Source organism: Rhincodon typus, chromosome 6 (assembly GCF_021869965.1).
Source record: "Rhincodon typus isolate 14 chromosome 6, sRhiTyp1.1, whole genome shotgun sequence".
NCBI classification, from domain to species: Eukaryota; Metazoa; Chordata; class Chondrichthyes; order Orectolobiformes; family Rhincodontidae; genus Rhincodon; species Rhincodon typus.
In genome coordinates this window covers 44,473,014-44,495,493 of record NC_063337.1, presented here as the reverse complement: position 1 = coordinate 44,495,493, position 22,480 = coordinate 44,473,014, and the positions used below count along the sequence as shown (strand labels likewise).

At 40.3% G+C, this 22,480-nt stretch overlaps 1 protein-coding gene across 3 annotated transcripts in view; it reads left to right on the top strand.

The window, feature by feature from the left end:
• LOC109928522 (cytoplasmic dynein 2 heavy chain 1) overlaps positions 1-22,480 on the top strand; it is a 534,366-nt gene that overhangs the window by 49,636 nt on the left and 462,250 nt on the right. For all 3 annotated transcript variants that reach the window (XM_048597671.1, XM_048597673.1, XM_048597672.1), the window contains exons 13-24: positions 242-437; positions 1,225-1,320; positions 7,345-7,506; positions 7,931-8,029; positions 10,572-10,711; positions 12,628-12,856; positions 14,997-15,124; positions 16,192-16,307; positions 17,289-17,416; positions 18,680-18,829; positions 20,389-20,594; positions 21,484-21,639. In XM_048597671.1, coding sequence (XP_048453628.1) covers positions 242-437; positions 1,225-1,320; positions 7,345-7,506; positions 7,931-8,029; positions 10,572-10,711; positions 12,628-12,856; positions 14,997-15,124; positions 16,192-16,307; positions 17,289-17,416; positions 18,680-18,829; positions 20,389-20,594; positions 21,484-21,639 — 1,806 coding nt within the window. The remainder of the gene's footprint in view (positions 1-241; positions 438-1,224; positions 1,321-7,344; positions 7,507-7,930; positions 8,030-10,571; positions 10,712-12,627; positions 12,857-14,996; positions 15,125-16,191; positions 16,308-17,288; positions 17,417-18,679; positions 18,830-20,388; positions 20,595-21,483; positions 21,640-22,480) is intronic.

Sequence of the window (22,480 nt, the reverse complement as noted above, 5' to 3'; positions counted from 1 at the left end):
CAATAGTATTGGATCATTTTTTGTTTGCTAAGTGGAGATAAACTCCTCAAATGACAAGTGCAACATTACTAAATTTTTTGGAATTATTTGCTAAATTTTGGCTTTCAAGATACTGGTTTTCACCACTGTTAGAGATGAACAAATTATGTTAGCCCTACTTTATAGTGCAAAGCTCCCTTATTAACACGCAGGATTACATTAATCTTTATAACGATTGACATGTTGGTGTAATTTTTGGTAGTTTGCAGGCCAGTGGTCGAGTAATAGAATTGGATCACTCTGATGGGAAGTTGAAAATACATTACTCAGACCGCCTGGTCTCATTGTTGAGAGAAGTACGCCAGCTTTCTGCTCTGGGGTTTACCATTCCTGCACGAATACAACAGACAGCAGTTACAGCTCAAAAGTTCTATCGACAGGCAGTTATTCTCAAACAGGTTAGTATCATTGAAACAAAAGCAACATACTGAAGGTTCTGATATCTGAAATAATACAGGATATGCTGTAACTATTCAGCAGGCCTGGCTGCATCTGTGGAGGGAGAAACCAATTTAACATTTCAAGTCAATGTTCTGAAGAAAGGTCATTTCCTTTTAGTATTATTGAGTCATAGAGTCATACTGCATAGAAACACATCCTTCCAAACAACTTGTCCATGCCGACCAGATTTCCCAAACTAAATTAGTTGCATTTGCCAGCTTTTGGCGTATCCTTCTAAATCTTTCCTATTCACGTACCTGTCTAAATGTCTTTTAAATGTTCTAGTTGTACCTGCATCTACCAATTCCTCTCGCAGTTCATTCCACCTATGCACCACCCTCTGTGTGAAAAGGTTGCCACTCAGGTCCCTTTTACATATTTCTCCTCTCACCTTAAACCTATGCTGTCTAGTTTTGAACTCTCCTACACAAAGGGAAAGACCTTTGCTATTCACCTTATCTATGCCCCTCATGATTTTATACGCCTCTACAGGGTCACCCCTCAACTTCCTACACTCCAAAATGCAACACCTTACGTTTATCTAAATTAAACTCCATTTGCCACTCCTCAGTCCATTGAATCAAACGAACTAAATAATATCAGCTGGGGGCCTGTATCCTTTGGCTCCTCTCACCTCAATATTGTCTTCCCGTTCTCTTTTGTTAGCATATAAATGACACAGAATCAGATAAGGAGTGAAAGTTGAAGCCTTAATGTGAAATATGTTTCCATTTTCATTGACAGGTTGCTCACTTTTACAATACGATTGATCAGCAGATGATTCCTAGCCAGAGACCCATGATGTTAAGCTCTGCTTTGTCTTTTGAACAGCTAATAAAGGTAAGGAAATCTGAGTACAGAAAATTTAGGATTTCCTATGTGCTTTTCATATCTGATTCATGAACTGTCTGTTATCCCTTATGAATTCTCAAAGCTTGTACAGGTAGTCTGACATCTAATGCCGAAAACACAAAGGACTAGATATTTAGGTCCCACCAGGACTGGATGCAGAGGTGACTGATTGACAAAAATAATGGTACCATATGGCAATCCAGTTTTCAGTTGGTGATCTCAGTACTGGCAATTTCCCTAGGGTGGTAGAGTCCAGTTCCAAGAACTTGATTCCAAAATGAATCCAGTAAGGGTAGGTAAAGAGCACAATGAGAACTCATAACGGCCTGCCTAGGATTTTGGTAATGATGGACTCTCATTGACACAGATCAGTCATTTTGGAACAAATGAGGTGCATAGTGGCAGCAACACAGTTGGGAGCCAGTCATGGTTGCCCAATAAAATTTGGTCAGCACAACAAAGGAAAAATGACTGAATGTACCTGTTAGCTAATCGCAGACAGACGTCATTGGGAGTGCAGAGCTTACAGGTTGAGTGGTCATGAATACTTGGCAGGGTAGGAGGCTGTCATCCTCCTGGCATTATAGAAGGATAAGTGGAGGATGTGAGGTTTCCAGACACAACTGGGAAGCCACCTTTTGTGCAAGGAAAGCAGGTGGAAATGGGAACATATCTTTCAGATTTTGGGTTTCGTGACAATGAGGGGCATCATAGGGTAGAGCCCTATGCATGAGGAGGGTAAAGGAAAGGATAGAAGATGGAAAGGGAATTGACACCATACTCTCTGTATGTGATCTGTTGTTGAGATAGACCTGTAGCTGCCAGGGAAGCAGTGCTGCAAGAGACTGCAATTCTCCAGGCAGGTACTCACAAAGATTTATGCCCTTATTACAAAAGACTTTATTCCTTTGGGACTGCTCACCGTCTTGCCAGTACTTCTCAAAATATTTAATTTTTTGATTGTTCCAAGGATTGGCTTAGATATTGATGGCATCTTACAAATGGCTGCATACAATTGTATCTCGCAGATCAGCAATAAACTATAGTATATATTTTATACAAGATCTGGACAGTAATTAATGAGGCTGTGCAGGTACAACTGGTTTTGCCTACATCACTGAATTTCCCCAGGCATTGGATGACAACAATTCTACGCATGTCACCATTGAGGAATCTATTGACCTGCCACTGAGATTCGTCAAAGGCTTCTACTTTGTCAATGTTCAACTAGTCTATGAGCACAACGGGACCTTCCTGCATGTGTGGACTCGCTTTCCTGGCAGCTCCTATGAATCTGTCATCCTCCAATGTTCTAAGCAGCTCTTCATTCCACTCTCTGATCTATATGATTGTCTTCTTGAGGGCAACAAATGCCCCTTGAAGAGATGGTTGCCTTTACAAGACTCCTAGCTGGAGCCTCAGATGCTGTACAGGCAAAGACTTCTCATCACCAGGATTGCAATTAACCAGGCTAAGAAGCTTCTAAAGATACATTTCCAATTCCTGGCTTGATTGGTTGACATCCTTCAGCACAGTCAAGGTTTCACACATTTTGATAGTGTATTGCACTGTCCTTGAATTGACCAACGGAGACTTGTGGGCCTTGAAGAGGGTGAGCTCCCTAAATGGCACATTAGAAGAAGAGAAGAAGCTGGTAAAGGAAGTGGAAGAGGAAGACACAGAACACAGATGGCCTGCCTGTACGTAGAGGTGGTTGGGCCTACTGCAAGATTCATGGATCTTGTTAGGTTGTCATCAGTATCAGAGATCGACTAATTCAGGCATGTTTCAGCTGAGTCACTCTGATCCGGGAGACAATATTGTCTGGAACTCTTTGTAAGAACACTTCCATTGAAGATGGAGCCTGGAATAGATCCACTCATTGCCGGCGAATGAAGCATCATTGACTGATAAACTTGATCTTAATCGGTCCCTTAAAGGTTCCTTGCTCCACTTCATTACCTTGTCCCTTTTTATTTTCTGGCTTTGCTATTAAAATGGGATCTAGTAGGTCTGGCATGTGGATTGCTATTTTACATTGCATTAAAAATAGAAAATGTGCACCATTACAGAGTGATGCACTTTGCTCGTCATGACATAGTGACCTCTGTTCTTGATGAGTTTTATGCAATATTTTCCTTGTGGCCTCCGATGTTGTGAAGGCAGCTTGCTCACTTAACCCTGCTGGCAGCTTATGTTGGCGTTTGTCCTAGTCGTTCATGGCCCTGAGCCATGGTAGTGCACATGAGCTGAATGGGCTCCTCCATCTTTAACCCATAACCTGGCACTGCCTCGGGCTACGCTGACCAGTGTGAATGTGTTTCATTGTTCATCTAGGTCAAAAATCACACAACACCAGGTTATAGTCAAACTGGTTTATTCGAAAACTCAACATTTCTGAGCTCAGCTCCTTCCTCAGGCATAGTGTGAGAGAGAGTATAAGACAGAATTTATAAGTAAAAAGGTAACAACCCTAAAACTGACTGCCTCTTGTTGAATCTTTGATCAGTTAGGAAGGAGACCACTGATTAAAATGCAAAACTCAAATTCCTTTCAAGTCATAGTCCTGATATAATTAAAGGTTTTATCAATGTATACAACAGGTAACATCTCAGGTCAGGCAATGCATTTTAGGTGTGAGGTCTTGCTTAGAATCTGTCTATGTTTTAAACTAGGGTCATTTTTTTTGAGCAAAACAGAATATATCTGCAATTACACAAATATCTTGGATGAAATAATTCATGTCTGTGCCCTTGTGACCGTGCCCGTGTGTCCATGTGTGTATGGGAGTATATAGAATGGTGGGCTCACCTGTAGTACGACATGAACCCAAGATCACAATTGAGGCCATCCTCGTATATGGAACTTGGCTATCAGCCTCTGCTCAGTGATGTTGTGTATCTCAAAGTCCACCTTGGAGGACATTTGCCCGAAGATCAGAGGCTGAATGCCCTTGACCCCTGAAATGTTCCCCACTGGGAGGGAACACCCCTGTCCGGTGATCATTGTGCGGTGTCCATTCATCCGTTGTCGTAGCGTCTGCATGGTTTTGCCAATACACCATGCCTCGGGGCATCCTTGCCTACATCATATGGGACAGAGAACATTGGCCAAGTCACATGAGTATCTGCTGTGTACATGGTGGGTGGTGTTCCCATGTGATGACGGTAGTATCCATGTCAATGATCTGACATGTCTTGCAGAGGTTGCCACAGCAGGGTTGGATAGTGTTGTGGTCAATGTCGTCCTGAAGACTGGGTAGTTTGCTGCAAACAATGATGTGTTTGAAGGCAAGAAGTAGAGGTGTAGGGAAGATCATTGTACTCATTGTTGTCGATAATGTGTTGAAGGCAGCGAAGAACATGGTGTAGTTTCTCTGCTCCAGGGAAGTACTGGAAGACGAAAAGTACCCAATTGGTCATATCTTGTGTTTGTCTTCTGAGGAGGTCATTACGTTTTTTTGCTTTGGCACATTGGAACTGGCGATCAATGAGTTGAGCATCGTATCCTGTTCTTATGAATGCATCCTTCAACACCTTCAGGTGTCCATTGCGTTCCCCCTCATCTGAACAGATCCTATATATGTGTAGGGCTTGTCCATAGGGGATGGCTTTTTTAATATGTTTAGAGTGGAGAAGTGCAGCATCGTGAGGTTATCTGTGGGCTTGCGGTACAGTGAGGTACTGAGGTATCTGTCCTTTTTGGAGATGTGTGCGTCCAAGAATGAGACTGATTCTGAAGAATAGTCTATGGTAAGTCTGGTGGTGGGATGAAACTTGTCGACATCGCTATGTAGTTTCAGTGATTCCTCGCTATGAGACCAAAGGAAGAAAATGTCATCAATGTACCTGGTGTTATAATATTGATTGGTGGTTCTGCATAGCAAAGAAGTCTTGTTTGAACTTGTGCATGAAAATGTTGGCATATTAGGGTGCAAATTTGGTCCCCATGGCTGTTCCGTGTGTCTGGACGAAGACCTGGTTGTCAAAGGTGAAGACATTGTGGTCAAGGATGAAGTGGATGAATTGTAGGATGGCGTCTGAAATTGGCAGTTGTTGGTATTTAATACTGATGCTTTTGCGGCGATGCCGTCATTGTGGAGATGCTGGTGTAGAGTGCCGAAACAGCCGTTGTGATGATGCATGTTTCTGGTTTGATTGGTCCGTGGGTGCTGAATTTCTGTAAGAAATCTGTGGTGTCACGACAGAAGCTGGGGGTTCTTTGTACAATGGGTTTCAAGATGCCCTCGACGTAGCCAGCGAGGTGTCCATACAGGGTCCCGTTGTCTGATACGATAGGACATCCAGGTATATTGGCTTTGTGAATCTTTAGAAGGCAGTTGAAATTCCCTACGTGAGAAGTATGCTGGATGAGTGTGCATAGGGTACTTTGAAGGACTGGATCAAAAGTTTTGATCAGCCTGTTGAGTTCACGGGTGTGTTCTCTGGTTGGATTGGCAGGTAGTTGTCTGCAGTGTTCCTGGTTGTTCAGTTGTCAGTACATGTCTTTGCAGTAGTCCGTTCTATTCTGTATGACGATGGCTACTGGTTTGACCATGTTGTGATTGGTCTTGAGAGCCTGGATGATAATACGTTGTGTTTGGGTCACATTCTGCGCTACCTTTGAGTGCTGCTGATGAATCTGCTGCTCACGTGTTTCTTGATGGCTTGAGCACACATGCCAAGCCTAGCGCAGCGGCCCTCTGGCGCAAAACGCCACCCAAGCACAATGCAAAGGAGTAACCTGCTGATTGATGCTACGTTTGAGTTCAGGCAGCGCCACTCAGCTCCTGACCTCGTTACAGCCTTGGTCCAAACATGAACAAGTGAGCTGACCTCCAGATTTGAGATGCGAATGACTGCCCTTGACATCAATGCTACTTTCAACCAAGAATGGCATCAAGGAGCCCATGCAAAACTGAAGTCAATGGCAATTGGGGGAGAGCTCTCCACTGTTTCATGTGATAATGAGGACCGTGGAAGATGTTTGTAGATGTTGTCATTTCAATCCAAGGGTATGACTGCAGGGGTTCTTGGTATGGTATCCCAGGCTGATCCATCTTCATTTGTTTCATCAATCATCTTCCCTCTATCATAAGATCAGAAGTGGGTGTGGTTGCTGATGGCACAATGTTCAGCACCATTTGTATCTCCTCAGATACTGAAGCAGTCAATGATCTCATGCAGCAAGATCTGAACAACATCCAGGTTTGTGCTGATAAATGGAAAGTAAAAGTCACGTGTCAGGCAAGGTCTCAATCCAGTAAGAGAGAATCTAGCTATTGCCCCTTGGTGTTCCATAACATTGCTATTGCCAAATTCTCCACTATCAACATCCTGAGGGCTATCCTTAATCTGAAACTGATCTGAATCAGTTTGTCTACATTGTGTAACTATATGTGCAGGTCAGAGGCTAGGAATTCTGCAAAAACTAACTTGCCTCCTGTCTTCCGTATGCCTGTCCACCATCTACAGCGCATATGTCAGGAGTGTGCTGGAATATGTCCAATTACCTGGACAGGTACAACTCCAACAACACTCAAGAAGCTGAATATCATCCAGGAGAAAGTAGTCTGTTTGGTTAGCAGCCCATCCACCACCTACAACATTCACTCCCATTGTAATAGATGTACAGTTGAAATAGTGTGCACCCATCTATAAGATGCACCACAATAACTTACCAAGGTTCCTTTGACAGCATCTTCCAACGTGCCACATTTACCATCTTGAAGCACAAGAGGAACAGATATGTGGAAATATTTCCACCTGCAAGGTCCCCCTTCAAGTCATTCATCATCCTGACTTCGACATATATTGCATTTCCTTCAACAACACTGGGTCAAAATCCTGGAATTTCTGAAAAGCCTGGTGGCCACCCCTCTGCACCAAGTCCTTCAAGAAGGCCCCACTAGCTTCTGCAGGGTAATTAGGGATGGAAAATAAATGTTGGCTAAGCTAGAAACATATGCATATTACATGTAAAAATGGAAAAAAAGTATTTTTTTTAAATTAGAATCCAAAAGCTGGAGCCAAAGAATCTGGCAGCAAAATACAGATCACCTGGGATAACCCAAAGGAGCTGGAGGCTTATATTCAGAAACTTAACACTGCAGCGGAGCGCCTTACCACAGAAAACAGAAAGTTGAGGAAATGTCACACTGACTTCCGTGATAAGGTAAGAAGATAAGTTATGGCATAGGAAACATCGTTTGACCAATCACATCCATTATTGCACATTGCACAATACCTTTTAATTTAAAACAAAATGTCACTTAGTCATTAGGCAGCCTTACTGGCCTACAATTTGCAACCACTGGACAGTTAACTACTTGATAACATCAGCAGGTAGCTGATCCAACCTTGTGCCTAATTGTTTGAAAATGGCTCAGATTGGGATCTTGCAGGCAATGTGCAAAGCAGTCATGGATCTGCTCATCTCCAATCTGGATCCCAGTCTTGGTTGAAAATTTAGTCCTCTCTGTCATCCTTGTTTATAGCTCTGAACATAAAATTTATAACATATGGTTTAAAACATAAATTATTGTGTACAAATGATTTTGTTAGTATGGCTTTTAATGAGGAACCTCTTATCCTTACAGGTTGTAGCACTTATGAACATTGATCTACTTCGCCAACAACAGCGATGGAAAGATGGATTGCAAGACCTGAGATTTGTTTTCTCCACTCTTGAGTCACAGGTACTTTACCTAAATGTTTATTGCATTGCAACTAGAAATTAAGTCATTTATTCTCAAATATGTAATGGGTTTGCATGACATTTTCAGTTGTTTAAGTCTGAAAGATGTGGGAATTTTTAAATGTATTAATTATGTAATTACATATTATACTTCATAAATATTAATGGAAAATTATCTTTGAGATAACCTTTATTACTTTGAAAATGGGTAGTCAATATTTTACTAGTGTACAATACACGTATACTCATATAGTATTCATCAATAATGTTCAACCCCAAGGGGCGCTGAACTAATGTCATGTTTCTCTGTTACAATGACTGCCTAAAAGTTACGTCTTTATCCATACTTCAGCCTGCGATGCCCACATCTGTGAATGAATTTTTAAAAATTTTCATCTCTCGCTCATTTATTTTCACTGTCACTCTTTCACTCACTCTCATTCTTTGTGTGATTGTCACCATCTTCTGCCTGTCAATTTGTCTATCTCAGTATAGTTAGCGCTACCATAAGGCAGCAGAATTAGATCATTTGACCCATCGAGTCTGGTCCGCCAGTCAGGTTGATGTGTTTCTCTACTCCATTCTCCTGCCTTCTTCCTGGTGAACAGCGACAGCTGCTGGCAATATGTCCACCAGAAGCCCAGGATCAGAGCAGGACCCTGGCCACAGTTGAGACGAGCAGACTTGGGGGGCAGGGAGAGTGGTTAGTCAGTCGGAAGAAAGGGCAAAGTGATGGCTTTCGGCTTCCGCACCTTTCACTTCCCAATACCAAGTGCACTGAATGCCTTTGCAAAAGAGAAAACCCTCTCCCATCCCAGAAGTCCATAAGAAAATTCAACATGGGGTTTGCCTTTAGGGCTCCTCAAGTGGTGGTTGAATACCAGAGATAGTGAACTGAAGTCCCTAACTAGTCATTATTGCCCATTTATGAGCCTTAGTTGGTATTCATGCAGGAAGACCATCCATAAGCTTTCCATCCCTGGACTTAAGTTCACAGATAGTGGTGTGGTAAATAACAAAGAGGAAAGCCTTAGACTACAAATATATACAGGTTGGTCAGATTGGCTGAACAGTGGCAAATGGAATATACACGTGAGAAGTGTGAGGTGATGCATTTTGGGGGGACTAACAAGTCAAGGCAGTATATAATAAATGGTAGGACCCTAGGAGGTACAGAGGACCAAAGGGATCTCATTGTGCGCATACCGAGAGATCCTTGAAGAAGGCAGGATAGGTAGATGGGGGGTTAAGAAGGCATATGGGGTACTTTCCTTTATTAGTCATTGAATATAAGAGCAAAAAAGATTATGATGGTGCTGTATATAACATTTGTTAGACCAGAGCTGAAGTACTGTATGCAGTTTTGGACATTAGTTTATAGGAAGGACGTGATTGCAAGAGAGAGGGCGCAGAAAAGATTCAGCTTTGAAGGTAGGCTGTGATTATTTCCCTTGGAGCAGAGAAAGTTGAAATGGGGGGGCTCTGATTTGAGGTGTACAAAGTTCTGAGGGGCGTAGGGTAAATAAGGAGGAACGTTTTCCTTTAGTAGAGGTGTCAGTAATGTAGGTCACAGTTTAAAGGTAAGGAGCAGGAGGTTTAGGGGGGATTTGAAGTAAAGCTTTTTCACCCAGATCATTGTGGGTAACTGGAACTCACTGCCCAAAAAGGATGCTGGAAGTGGGAACTCTCAAAACATTTAAGAACAATTTAGATGAGCACTTGAAAGGCCATAGCTTACAAGGCTACAGGTCAAGTGCTGGAAAATGGGACTTGTTATTTGTTCATGTGATGTAGGTGTCACTGGCTGGGCCAGCATTTATTACACATCTCCAATTGCCCAGAGGGCAGTTAGGAATAAACTGCATTGCTGTGGGTCTGGAGTCATATGTTGGCCAGACCAGGTAAGAACAACAGATTTTCTTCCCTGAAAAATCATTAGTGAACTATTTGGCTTTTTGTGATGATCACTGCTGGTTCCATGATTTCTGTTAGGTTAGTTTTATATTGAAGTTTCACTACCTGCTATGGTGGGGTCTGAACCCACATCCCCAGAATATTAACCTGTTGCTCTGGATTACTGATCCATTGACATTACTGCTGTGCCACTGCTTCCTCTTTAGTAGATGGATAGTTGATGACTGGCATAGATATGATGGGACAAAGCACCTTTTTCCACGCTGTTTAAAAAAAAAACCTCTGAGTTGATCACGGCAGAGGCAGAAAGGTAGTGAGGTTCTCAGCCTGCCCTCTCTCTAGCTGATTAAATTCACCCTCCTTTGTCCAAACTCACCCCTGGGGACAGAATTAAATTCTATTTTGTATTGCTGTATCTCAAAAATATCCGTGATGCTAGGACAATTGCAATTTCCAATGCAGGGATTTTGGGTATTGGGGTTTCTGAAACAAAGGTGGGTAAGTTGTAGTATAATTCCATCATGTATTTGAATGGCAGCACACGCTTTAGGGGTTGAATGATATGTTCCTGTTTCTATGACAGCTATGTGTTAGTTGGAGGCTGTTTTATATTTACATTTTTTTTCAAGGGGTTTCATTCTGGTGACATGAAGGCATGGCGACAGCATTGGAATCATCAGTTGTACAAAGCACTGGAACATCAGTATCAGATGGGCTTGGAAGCCTTGAATGAAAACCTTCCCGAAATTGTTGTTGAGTTGACATTCAAGTAGGAAATTGAAAATATATCTAGCAATGTGTTGTTTTAATGTTTTTATTTTATGGCGATAATCCAGTTTACTGAATAACTATACTATTCCAATTGCAATTTGTAACTGTTTGTTTGTTCTGAAAATTATCAAGATAAATTTAGTAAGTATAAAAAAAACTTTCACTCTTTCACCAAAAACCTGTCTTGCAATTTTGGATCAATGACCCTATCAAGTGCTTCAAATTGCAATTTTAATACCATAAGAAATAGTGGGCCCTTGTGGCGCAGTAATAGTGTCCCTACCTCTAATCCAGAGGTCCAGGTTCAAGTCTCACCTCCAGAGGTGTGTCAAGACATCTCTGAACTGGTTGATTAAAAATACCCATACGAAATAGAAAGAGCCGGCCATTCAGCTCTTCAAACCTGCTTTGCCATTCGCTGAGAGCGTAGCTGATCTGATTGGGAACGGTGTACAGATACATCTGGCATGTTGACTCAATATGCATGGGATCTGGGAGGGGGGGCTAAATGGTGATGCAGGGACAGAGCCCTTTCCTCCTAAGGGAGTGAGTACCTGAATGGTGGGCACACCACTACCTGTCTTGGCTCTCTGTCTTGGAATATTATGAGCAGTTTTGGCTTTCGTATTTAAGGAAGGATGTGTTGGCATCGGAAAGGGCCTGGAGGATGTTCACAACAATGATGTGAGGATAAATGGCTTGTCATATGAGGAACGGTTGAGGATTCTGGTTCTAAGGATGAGAAAGGATCTGATTGAAACTTGCAGAATACTGACAGGCTTGGATAGAGTGGACATGGCGAAGATGTTACCACGAGTAGGAGGGACTTGGACTCAAGAGCATAGCCTCAGAGTGAAGTCACAACCCTTTAGACCGACATGAGGAGGAATTTCTTTAGTCAGAGAATGGTTAATCTGTAGAACTCATTGTCACAGAGGCTATGGAGGCCAAGTCATTGAGTGCATCTAAGACAGAGATTTGTTCTTGATTAGTAAGGGGATCAAGAGTATGGGGAGAAGGCAGGAGAACAGAGTTGATTAACATATCAGCCATGATCAAATAATGGAGAAGACCTGATGGGCTGAATGGCCAGATTCTGGACCTATATGTTATGGTCCCAAGTGTGTGTGGTAGCAATGATAGAGAGCAAAATGCAGATGATTGTTGACTTCTTGCAGCATTGATGTGCATTCCTTCTGACTGTGGAAATAGCATTGACCTGGGTGGCAACCTCAGATTAGGCTAATACAGGCTGGTGTTGTGGTCATTTTTGCTGATCCTGCAGGAAAATGACGGGCCTCTTCTGCAATACTCAGTTCACCAGGACCCCTGGGTCCCTCTCTGCAAACTGGGGAATTCATTTTCCTTCTTCTGACATATCTGGGGCAAATGACATGATCCATGTAGGGCAGCTCTAGACTGCCCACACTGTATCGGATATGCTGCTGGGCTATTAATATGTCGCTGATGCTAGAGATCCTGGATGTCCTGATAATGGTAAGTACTTCCGTCTACCCTGACTAGGGGAATACCGCGAGTGGGGCACCATTAGGGTGTGGAACATAGTTAATCAGGCGAGTTTCGGAAGATAGCGTGAGAAAACTTGTTTGACCTCATGGAGAAGAACCCTTCATGGAACTCACCACAGTTGATGCGTGCCTGATTTCTGGCAGAAATCAGTTCTCTGTTTCTGTATGGCTGAATCCTTGACAAAGTCCTGGGCAACATTAGGTGTATGCAATCCATCCAGCTGCAGAGTTGGGGCCTATCTCTATGTACAATCTTCTGTACATTTTGACTAGTTCTAATCAAGTGACTGCAAGTAGCATATTGTCAATTTGATGTTCTGTTAGCTCGAGTGAATTACATTATATTGTTTGGAAGTATAATTTATATCTCCTATTTTCTATGCAGACAAGGAAGGCTGCAGTTTAAACCACCATTTGAAGAACTGCGGGCAAAATACTACAGAGAAATGAAGAGGTTTATCTCTATTCCAAACCAATTCAAGGGTACATGTGAACCAGGAGAAGACCCCATCTTTGTTGTCATGATAGAGAGGAATGCAAAAGGTTTTGTCACTGTTTTCCGTAAAGCAGAAGATCTATTCAAACGCCTGGCAGCGGCATTGGACAAGTTTCAGGTAAAGCAATTTATTATCTTCTTTACCAACCTAATTTTGATTTCCAGTTTGAGAAGTAAGATAGTATCTTTTTGAATCAAGCCATGATATAGTAAAGAAGGGAACCATATGGCTCATCGTGCCTATGCTGCTTCTTTCCTTGAAAAGATACTGTCTTTGTGCTGGAGAAATTATTGCACTGGCATTTCAACCCTAGCACAAAAAGGATTCTGATCATGATTAACCTGGCTCAGCCCATGAATTTGGTCAACAAGGGAAATGGAATCAATATGCAGGAAAAGAAGTTTGTAACGGAGCATTAGATTTTGGCTTTGGTTTTTGTATGATTGATGCTTCATTGGAAGAAAGTTCAGCTCGTGCAAGACACCAAAGAGGTAGTAGAGGGATTATCGTAAATGTACTTGTTTCAGAAAATGTTGCTGGGGCAGCCCAGGCATGAGAAACAGGAGGGAGGAAAGGAAGGTCCTCAGGATTTCCAGGGAAATGTTGGGGGGAGGGGGTGGGGGCAGGGAGAGAAATCATTAATATTTCTCTGTCCATAACATGCTAGATGAATGTGCAGCTGTAAATTGAAATCCCACTAAGCTGGGCAACAGTGGAAGGTTGTTGTGATCAACTATGTCAAATGATGCAGAGAAGTTGAAAATGGAGATGGATTATACACAATTTATCACAGTTACAGAAGCTGTCATTTGTGACTTAGCTTTGGGGCTGATTCAGCGCTGTGACAGGGACAGAATCTAGATAGGGAAGGTTCAGACATGAAATTGTGGGCAACATGACCATAGATTTGGAAAGTGACAAAAAATAAGAACATTGGAGAGGAATGGGAGGTTGGAGGTGGGATCAAGGAAGGTTTTTTGAGGGCAGGGATGGTGACATCTGATTTTAAAAAGAAATGACAGAGCAAGGGTGTGTCTTGTGGAAAAGATGAGATTGGTGAGTGAGTGAGAGGATAAAGGAGAGAAAACAAACAGTCCAGGTCTGTCATTGTCATTGTTATGACAGCACAGAAGGAGACTGTTTGGCCCACTGAATCCATGTCTGTGTTTCTGTAGAACAATCCGATCAGTCCCACTTTCTTGTTTAATCTCTGTAACTCTGCAAATTTATTTTCCTTAATTTTGAAACAAAATTGAATAGAAACTTATTTGAATTCCATGCTTCCTACTCTTTGCACCATAAGCTAATGGGAACACCTTTTCTTTGCTTGTACTGTTATATGCTGAATTCTACCTCTGTCAACAAACAATAGGTGGTAGACCATGAATATTGAAACTGTAAACTGATCAAAGGCAACAAAAGTGTAAGGATGATAGGACCAGATTACAAGCACTGCAGAATTAAATCCAAAACCTGTTAACCCCACTTGTAAGATTGCTTCACAAACACATTCAGCAGAACAACCACTCCAAACAAAGCCCCCTTTAAACAACACAAGTATTCACAAGCAAGATTTTTACTGTAAGCTGTTTTTTCCACCAAATGCAGTTAAATTAGTAGCAGATATTTAGTCACTGAAATAGTGCTCAAAAGTAGCCTGTTTTGTATGTAAGTTGGACTATGACAAATTCAATTTAAAATTTTCCAATTGAAAACAAAGTGTTTTCAGCTTTATAATGAATAAAAGTTATTATAATTTGGAATAAATTCCTGAAATTCCTTGGGGCAAAGGAGACAAGAGGAAAAATTCAAAACCTATTAGAAAATTGTAGCAGTCAGCTGAATGAATGGTCTTAATGTTATTCACTAAAAGGTACATGTACTCATTGCAGTTGCTGAGAAGGTAGAGGGCTCATGGTAGAGGGCTTTAATACTTATACTTTGAAAATCATAATACTAGAAATGATTGTTTCAAATCTGCGGAAGAATAGTAAATGATCCTAAAAAGGGACATTAACCTATGTGGTATTGTATTACAGGCGGTTTAAGATAGTTGCAGGAACCATCAATCGGAGAATCCAATTCAAAATAATCAAGTTTGCTCATAAAAAAATGTTCTTATACTTTCTAGTTATTGTAGTTTGTCACAATTTTTATTGATTTTGTTTTATTGAAAATAAATACAATAAATCACAAGTAGTTCATTGGAGCTATTAACTGTAATAATTAACAATAGATTTTTTTTCTCCATTTAAAGGAATGGATTGTGCTTGGACAAGTAGATGTCGAAGCATTAATTGAGGAACATCTCCACACTGTACATGATTGGGAGAAGAATTTTAAAGCACTTAAAGGACGAGGAAAGGAATCTGAAAAGCTTCCAAGGTTTAATTTAATTTGTTCATATATGTTCCTTTTATTTTTATTTTAAAGAAAACATTTGGCATGACAACGAAAGGGTTAATTGAGCAGGAAATGATTAAAGTGTTCTTGGGTCCCTTTATTAAATGTTTGCTTCAAATCTTTGAATGAGTGATAAATCTCATGGACAGCGTTATGTGGGATCCTGTTGGGTGGATGCAGTAGAAAGTACCAGTGTGCTTAGAATCTATGCTCTATTAAGTAGCAGTCGCTGCTGAGTGGTGCCAATGGCACAAAGATTTAAATTGGCTTCCCGTTGTGCCTCAGTTGATGGATCCCTTTAATGCTCTCACATCCCATGAAAGGGTTGAGGTAGTCAGCAGTGATGTTGAGGGATGAACCCTTCATGGGGCAGTGTCATCATCTGCTCCCTCGGTCCCTGTAACTGAAATATCATCCGTACAGGAAAGCCCTGTGATGAAGGCTGCTTCCGCATGGGCACCGGTGGGGATCCTTGAGGTGGAGTTCTACTGTAATCGCAAAGACTACCACAGATATCTCTCCCAAATGGGCGCCCGGAAGCAGCATCTCTCCAGCTCATCTTCAACCATAAGAGAGCACCCCTGCTGGAGCAGACCCGAGCAGAATCTGACTTGCCAGTGGTCTAACTTGTGTGACTTTTGAGATGAGGATTGTATTCAGTTATAAAGATCAAATATATTGAAAAGGTTGATAATTGGATCTGGACCTGTGGCCTCCATCAAATTTGCGAGACAGGTGGCACTATGTTAGAAAATTGATACAATGCAACATTGCTGGCATGCCTCTGCCTCAGCACAGTGAACATTTGACTCAGACTTGCTATTTCCATGACTCTTCGGTTATCCTGCACCCTGGGTCTGTGCAAAACATTAAGTCCTATCTCACTCCCATTGTCATGATGAGAGTCATAGGATTAACTGTTTGGACTAGAGGTGGTGCAGAATGAAAGTGACTTCAGTGGATAAGTATAAGCAAGATTATAATTTTTCTTATTTCTATTTCCTGTTTTACTAAAATGGAAATTTCGTGAAAAAATGCAAATCTTACAGTGTCATCAAAGTGGATTGTATTACAATTAACTGTAACCCAGTGAAAGCTGTGATTGATGACCTTATTCAGATGCTATTTGATGCCTTACTTCAGTCATTAAGGAAGTCCATACAAGGTAAGACATTTTCGTCATGTGTGGTGCAGTTAGTGCTTATTTTATTACTTACTTGGTAATACAGAACTTATGTATTGTTTAAAAGAGAGACACTTTGCTAAGGCTTGTTGTCTTATACTCAAGAGCGCAAACATTAGAATGCCAGAAATTTGATTGTTTTTACATGATGAGATCTGCTGAAAATGTTTTGTTTAATTATTCATGGAGTATGAGTACTAATGTCAAGGCCTGCATTTATTGACCACTCCTAATTGACCTAATTGAATGGCAATGAATTACTTTGTAGGGTGATCATATTTATTTGTAGGATTGTAACTGAGATTCAGAATTAAATTATTATCCATTGATTCCCAATTTATTAGTTAATATTATAAATTTGCATGTACCTTGGTTGTAGCAAAATGATGTAATGTAAATTTAACAATATAACATCATTAGAACGACGAGATTAAATCATTTTTTCCTTTTGAAAAATAATTTATTTAGAACAATCAGTGGCTGATGTAAGATATATTTATTGTGTCATTTAAAACTTATTTTCCAATTGGAATGCCAGCTTCTATAAAACGTCTATGTTAAAGCAGTTGAATTGGTCATTCAGTAGTAGAATTGGCCCAGGTTTGATTCCTGCTTAATGCATGGCAACCATTTTTTTTCCATTATTGCAGAGGGCTGCCGATGCTGGGTTGTTAAGTATATTTAAGGCTGTGATAGACAGATTTTTAATCAGGTATGGGGATCAAGGGTTATAGGGAAAAGGCAGGAAAGTGGAGTCGAGGATTACCAGATAAGTCGTGATCTCATTGAATGGTGGAGCAGACTAAATGAGCTGAATGACCTACTTCTGCTCCTAGGTCCTGTGGTCTAATGAAGAAAGAATAGCAAAAATAACTCATTTTAAAACAAAGTAATTAATTATGTCATGATGTTTTGCAACTGTTGCTCACTGGTTTTGTTTTTACTTGTAATATTTTTGTACAGTGAATATCCATGAGATTGATAGTTTTGTGAGTGATGCAATGGAAATATTATCAACTAGACCTGAGACAGTAGAAGAAATTGGAGAGGCGAATTCAAAACACACAGAGATTGCTTCAAAGAAGCCTCATGTAAGAACAGTTTGCTGTCAAATGCAAAGCATATATCCACTAAACTTTTTTAATTTTTTATTTCCTATATATATACTTTGACCACTGTTTTATTTTGATATCAACTGGGTCTTTATTCAAGCTGATGAGTTGTGTGTGGAGGAGCAGAATTAGTGAAAGATGGCCCGGTGAGTTTGAGGTAACAGAAAGTAGGAAATGGTCCTGACCCTTGCGGAGAACAGAAGATCACTAACTTTCTTTCTACACTGCTGGATGTCCCACTTCATCTGGGTCACAGCACTGCTCTGAGCTACAGTTTGTATGATGAGGTGATAAAAGGACTGCCCTCCTCTCCTCCACCCTGACTACTAACACCTTCAGTCTAGTCTCCTCGATTTGGAGGGCAGACTTTCTTCCACTGGGGCGTGTGCTGAATGTTGAGGCTTGAGCACCACAGCTTGAGGACTAGTCCCTGGCTTGCTGCATCTAAAGTTGTCTGCAGCTGGACTTTATATATTGTGCTAGAGGTAAAAAAGTTGAAAATTCTCAGCAGTGGTGAGCCCTCCACCCTCTCTGGTCACAATTCCCTGAGAAAGGTGCCCAAGAGTCTGTTTCAGTAATAATAGTCAGAAGCAGGGAATTGCATCAGAATAGTCATTTTGAGCCACGATCAACAGGGTAGTGCTATGAATCTCATTCAACAAACATTTTAACTGCAAATGGAGAAAATTTTTGCCCATGGTTCTTGGTACTCTTCAAACAGGACTCTCCAGTTTTTTTTATTCAAATTCATTCTTGCTCATGAATTCACCCATCCTAAATTATGCTGCCTTCTCCCTCCCTCTTATTTCTCGATCCTTAAACCTGATTCGTTAAAGATGAATCCAGTTCCCTCTTCACTGAGATTCCAGAGGCCTGGTTTCCTTTGCTGTGTTGTTCTGGGCACATAAACCGAGAAAATTGCATAAAACTTTAAAACCTCAGTATGCAAAGATAATTCTAATGAATAGCAGACTCAGTTAAATGCTTTACCAAGATAGTTTATCACCCAGTTTTTAAAATCCATTTTTATGTTAAGAACTAATGGTTGCTGCTCAAACTGGTGCTTTCTTAAAGCTTTTGTTATTCATTTTTCCCATTTCTTCACTTTAAGGGTGATAGATGCTTTTAAAAAAAATGGGCATGGGACTGGTTTATAATTGATCTTTTTTTAATAATACTTGCTTTGCATTGCTATTATATTTTTTTCACTTAGTTTGACTTCTATCTTTTCATTTCTTTAAGGTTTTACCCTTGTTTCAAGATGCTGAAGATAAAAACAAGCTGCTCCGCTCTGTAGCAGGTGGTGGTCTTGAAACTCTTAGCAGCTTAAGAGCAAAATGGGACAAGTTCCAACTAATGATGGAGAGCCATCAACTGATGGTGAAAGAACAAGTAAGTGCATTGCACTAGTTTTATGTCTTATCACGTAAGTTGCATATCAAAACTCATGCTGGCTTTTATACTTTTCTTGCAAATAGATTTGTAGATCAACTTGAGATTTATGAGCAGGAAGATGTAAATAATTATTTGTTTTCATTTCAGCTTCGTTATTAGAACTTTAAAAATTCTTTTGTTTGAATATCTTTGTGTGACCTACAGTTTCTGTCAGTGTTTGCTTCCCTTGGTTTGTTTTCCATAGTTTTATTACAAAGATAGCTCCTTTTTAGATCGATTCTTTGAAAAAGAATTTTTTGTATCTGCTCTCACTGCTTATCCCTCCGTGCTTGGTTCTATTCCACAGTGAAGTAATACACATGAAATAGAAAATACTGGATATACTCAGCCAGTGAGGCAGAATCTTTAGAGAGAGAAACAATTAGCTTTTCATGTTGATGATCTTTTACTGGGATAGAAAAAGGTTAGAGATGGAACAGATTTAATTAAGTACAAAAATAGGAAATGAGGAGTGAGGTGGGGAAGAGGGGAAAGCAAAATGGAAGACCTGTGATAGTGTGAAAGGCAGTAAAAATTAAATGACAATGGGATGATGGTATAAGTCAAAAGGGGATGGTAATGGGACAATTAAAAAAAATCTAATGGAGGAGTAAATGGAAATAGCAGAATCATTGCTGACGGCTGCTGTCTGAAAAATGATAGTGTTCAAATCTGAATTTACAGTTACTTTTGAGTTGTAAAGTGCCAATTGGAAAAATAAGGTGCTGTCCTTAAGCTCCCATTGAGCTTCATGTGAATGCTGTACAAGGGAACAACAGGTCAAAGTGGATTTGGGTCAGATAATATAAATGATGTGACTGAGAACTTGCAGAAGTTATTCCACAAAGTGGTATGTCAATCTTCCAAGCGAAATCAACAAATACGGTTTAGAGAAATGAAAGACACACAAATAAAATGCTGTTTTACTGTGAAGGAGGATTTGACCTGTCTTTTCCTTTCACAGCTGTGTGTTCCAGCACTTTGGTTTTCCTTTACTGTTACCTTAGTTTTTTTTGTTGCTGCTGACATTGGTTTCATTAATGTGATTTGTACATATTTGTACTGCTGATCTCTGCTGCTCTTTGACAACATTCTGGTCAATAATTGAACAAAAGATATAAATACTTAAACAATTTTAATTCTTGTTAATTAAACTGAGTTGTACTTGCAGCCAATCGATTTGCGATGGAGAAGAAAACATCTTTTAGCACATGAATTGGAAATATGAGGACTGAATTGTGAACCACAATTAATTTTAATATATGTAAGCAAAGGGCAGGAAGAGACATTTCGGTTTGTCCTCCAATGTTTGTATTTTTATGTACTGACTTTTTAAAGGTAAACAAAACCTTAACTGTGGAAAAATGATAATTATTCTTCATAACCTCAAAAAAACTGTTTTGCTCACACAAGCCAATAAATATGGATTTATTTAGCATGTGTTTTTACTTCATTAATTTTAAGAAAGAGGTATTAATATTTGTTTAATTCAATTTAATTTGTGGTTACCGCTTTAGGTTGAAATTATGAAAGCAAACGTTGAGTCTCGCATCAAGATGTACATCCAAAAGCTGGAGAAGTTTGAAGCTCGCTGGAATCAGTTGAAGCCCAGCGATGATATTGTTGGCAGTGGAAACGGGGAAACACTCAACAAATGTGTGGAATGTATAAAGGAGAAAAGAATTGAGTTTGATGAACTGGAGGCAACAAGGAAGAAGTTGATGTATGTTGTTACAACTGACAAGTAACATTACAAAATAAAACTCTCGCATGATGCTGAAATTTGTAATACTTTATGAAATAATCTGAAATATGAGACAAGAATGTTTGATGACAAGATGCAGTTATTTGGTTCACCACAGTCCCAAGAAATTAATTTTCAAATTGTATTTGTAATTCTTACTCCACTGATTTCTTGTGATTGGTTCATACAGAGCTAGATATTTGGAAATGTCCATTCTTGCCATATAATTAAAAGATAAGTTATCAGTTTGAACACTGAAATCTGTTTGCATTGACAACTTGAGATATATGCAAAATGTGGTAACTCTTTTAAGTTTGGAGGTCTTCAGAATATACACCAAAATAACCCACAGACCAAATATTAGGGCATTCTTAATCCTTAAATAGAAGCCTATTTAACTTTGGGCGTCACTGCTCAGTACAATGTTAATGTGAGCATGAACAGGATTTCAAGCATTCTACAATTGTTAAGCTTTTGTTTGCATTTTTTTTGTTCTTCATCTGAATTGTATGATTCATTGTGGATTCTTAGTGAATGGTTACAAAACCTAGCTTGCACAAATTAGTTTAGAAGCCAATTTAACATTGGGCATCACCACTCAATACAATGTTATTCTGACAGCTTTGGATGCCCTCCCAGCAGAAGTCACTGGAAATACTAAGTTGCCTCCTCCCTTCCCCCTCCAGTTCCTTCCTAAAGTTTCAATTCAGGTGAGAAGAGATAATTTGTTAGAAATGAGGAAACCAATTTGGAATCTTTCTGGTCTTCATAGCTCAGTAACTTGCCATTTAGTGCATTTAGCCAGTAACTTGCTGTGGTATCTGGTTAATTCAACATGTTTATACAGCTTGTTTCTGTCTTTTTTCAGTGAAGACTGTCAGCATTTTAAAGTAGAGGAACCTGAATTTGAATTGGCAGAGCGCCTTCGTGAGAATCTTGAACAGTATGAAAGCATGTGGTCATTATATGAAGAATTTACAAAAGGGTTACAAAGTATGCTAAATGAGGACTGGATCTCCTTTAGGTAAGTGTGTATAATTGTCTTAAATCTAATGAATTTGTTTGCTGCATTTTCAAATTTTCAATTTTCAACAAATTGCCAAAATACATTGTTTAGAATTACTCTTTTATGATCTTTAACTTTGGGCTGAATCTTATGCTCGCCAGCTGGTGGGTTTGAAGACATGACAAGCTTGAAAAATCTATTGTGTGGCTTACCTGCCTAGTCCTGACCTGTCAGACATTTTATGGAGGGCAGCGGAGGCATTGGTCTTAGAGGCCTTTAAGTGGTCAATTACAGTCCACAAGGGCCTCATCCCATACCTGCATTCCTGCTACTATTTTACCCATGGCAGGTGAAACTCCAAGCTAGTGTCCTGTCAACTTTAACTCCATGGGCAAGTGTTGAACAAGGTTGGGAGTGACCTTGTTTGTGGGTCCTCTGCCTGTTGGAGGCACTACCACAAGTTTGCATTTCTCCCTTTACTGTACACTGCTCCGTGCCTCTTGCACTTCCCTTTAAGTGGATGGTTGTGATGCTTAGCTTGCAAAAATGTCAATTCTTTTTCCACAAACCTATACAGAGAGTTTAGAAGGCTGTTTGATGCTGGTTATCATCACCTTATCATTCTTACATCTGTGGATGCCAGCTTGATAGCCTGACTCACATATAGCTCTCCCCTTACCTTGGTGGCTGGTTCCAGTAATGATCTCCATTCGGGGTTGTCTGCAGCCTCAGAAGTGTTTGATGCTCCTGCCTGGCGCTATTGGGGCTATCTACTGAGGCAGCACTTCCTGTCCTTGTGGGGTGGAAATGCTGTCTTCACCCAATTAATTGTAAGTTTTTAAAAATTCATTCATGGGAT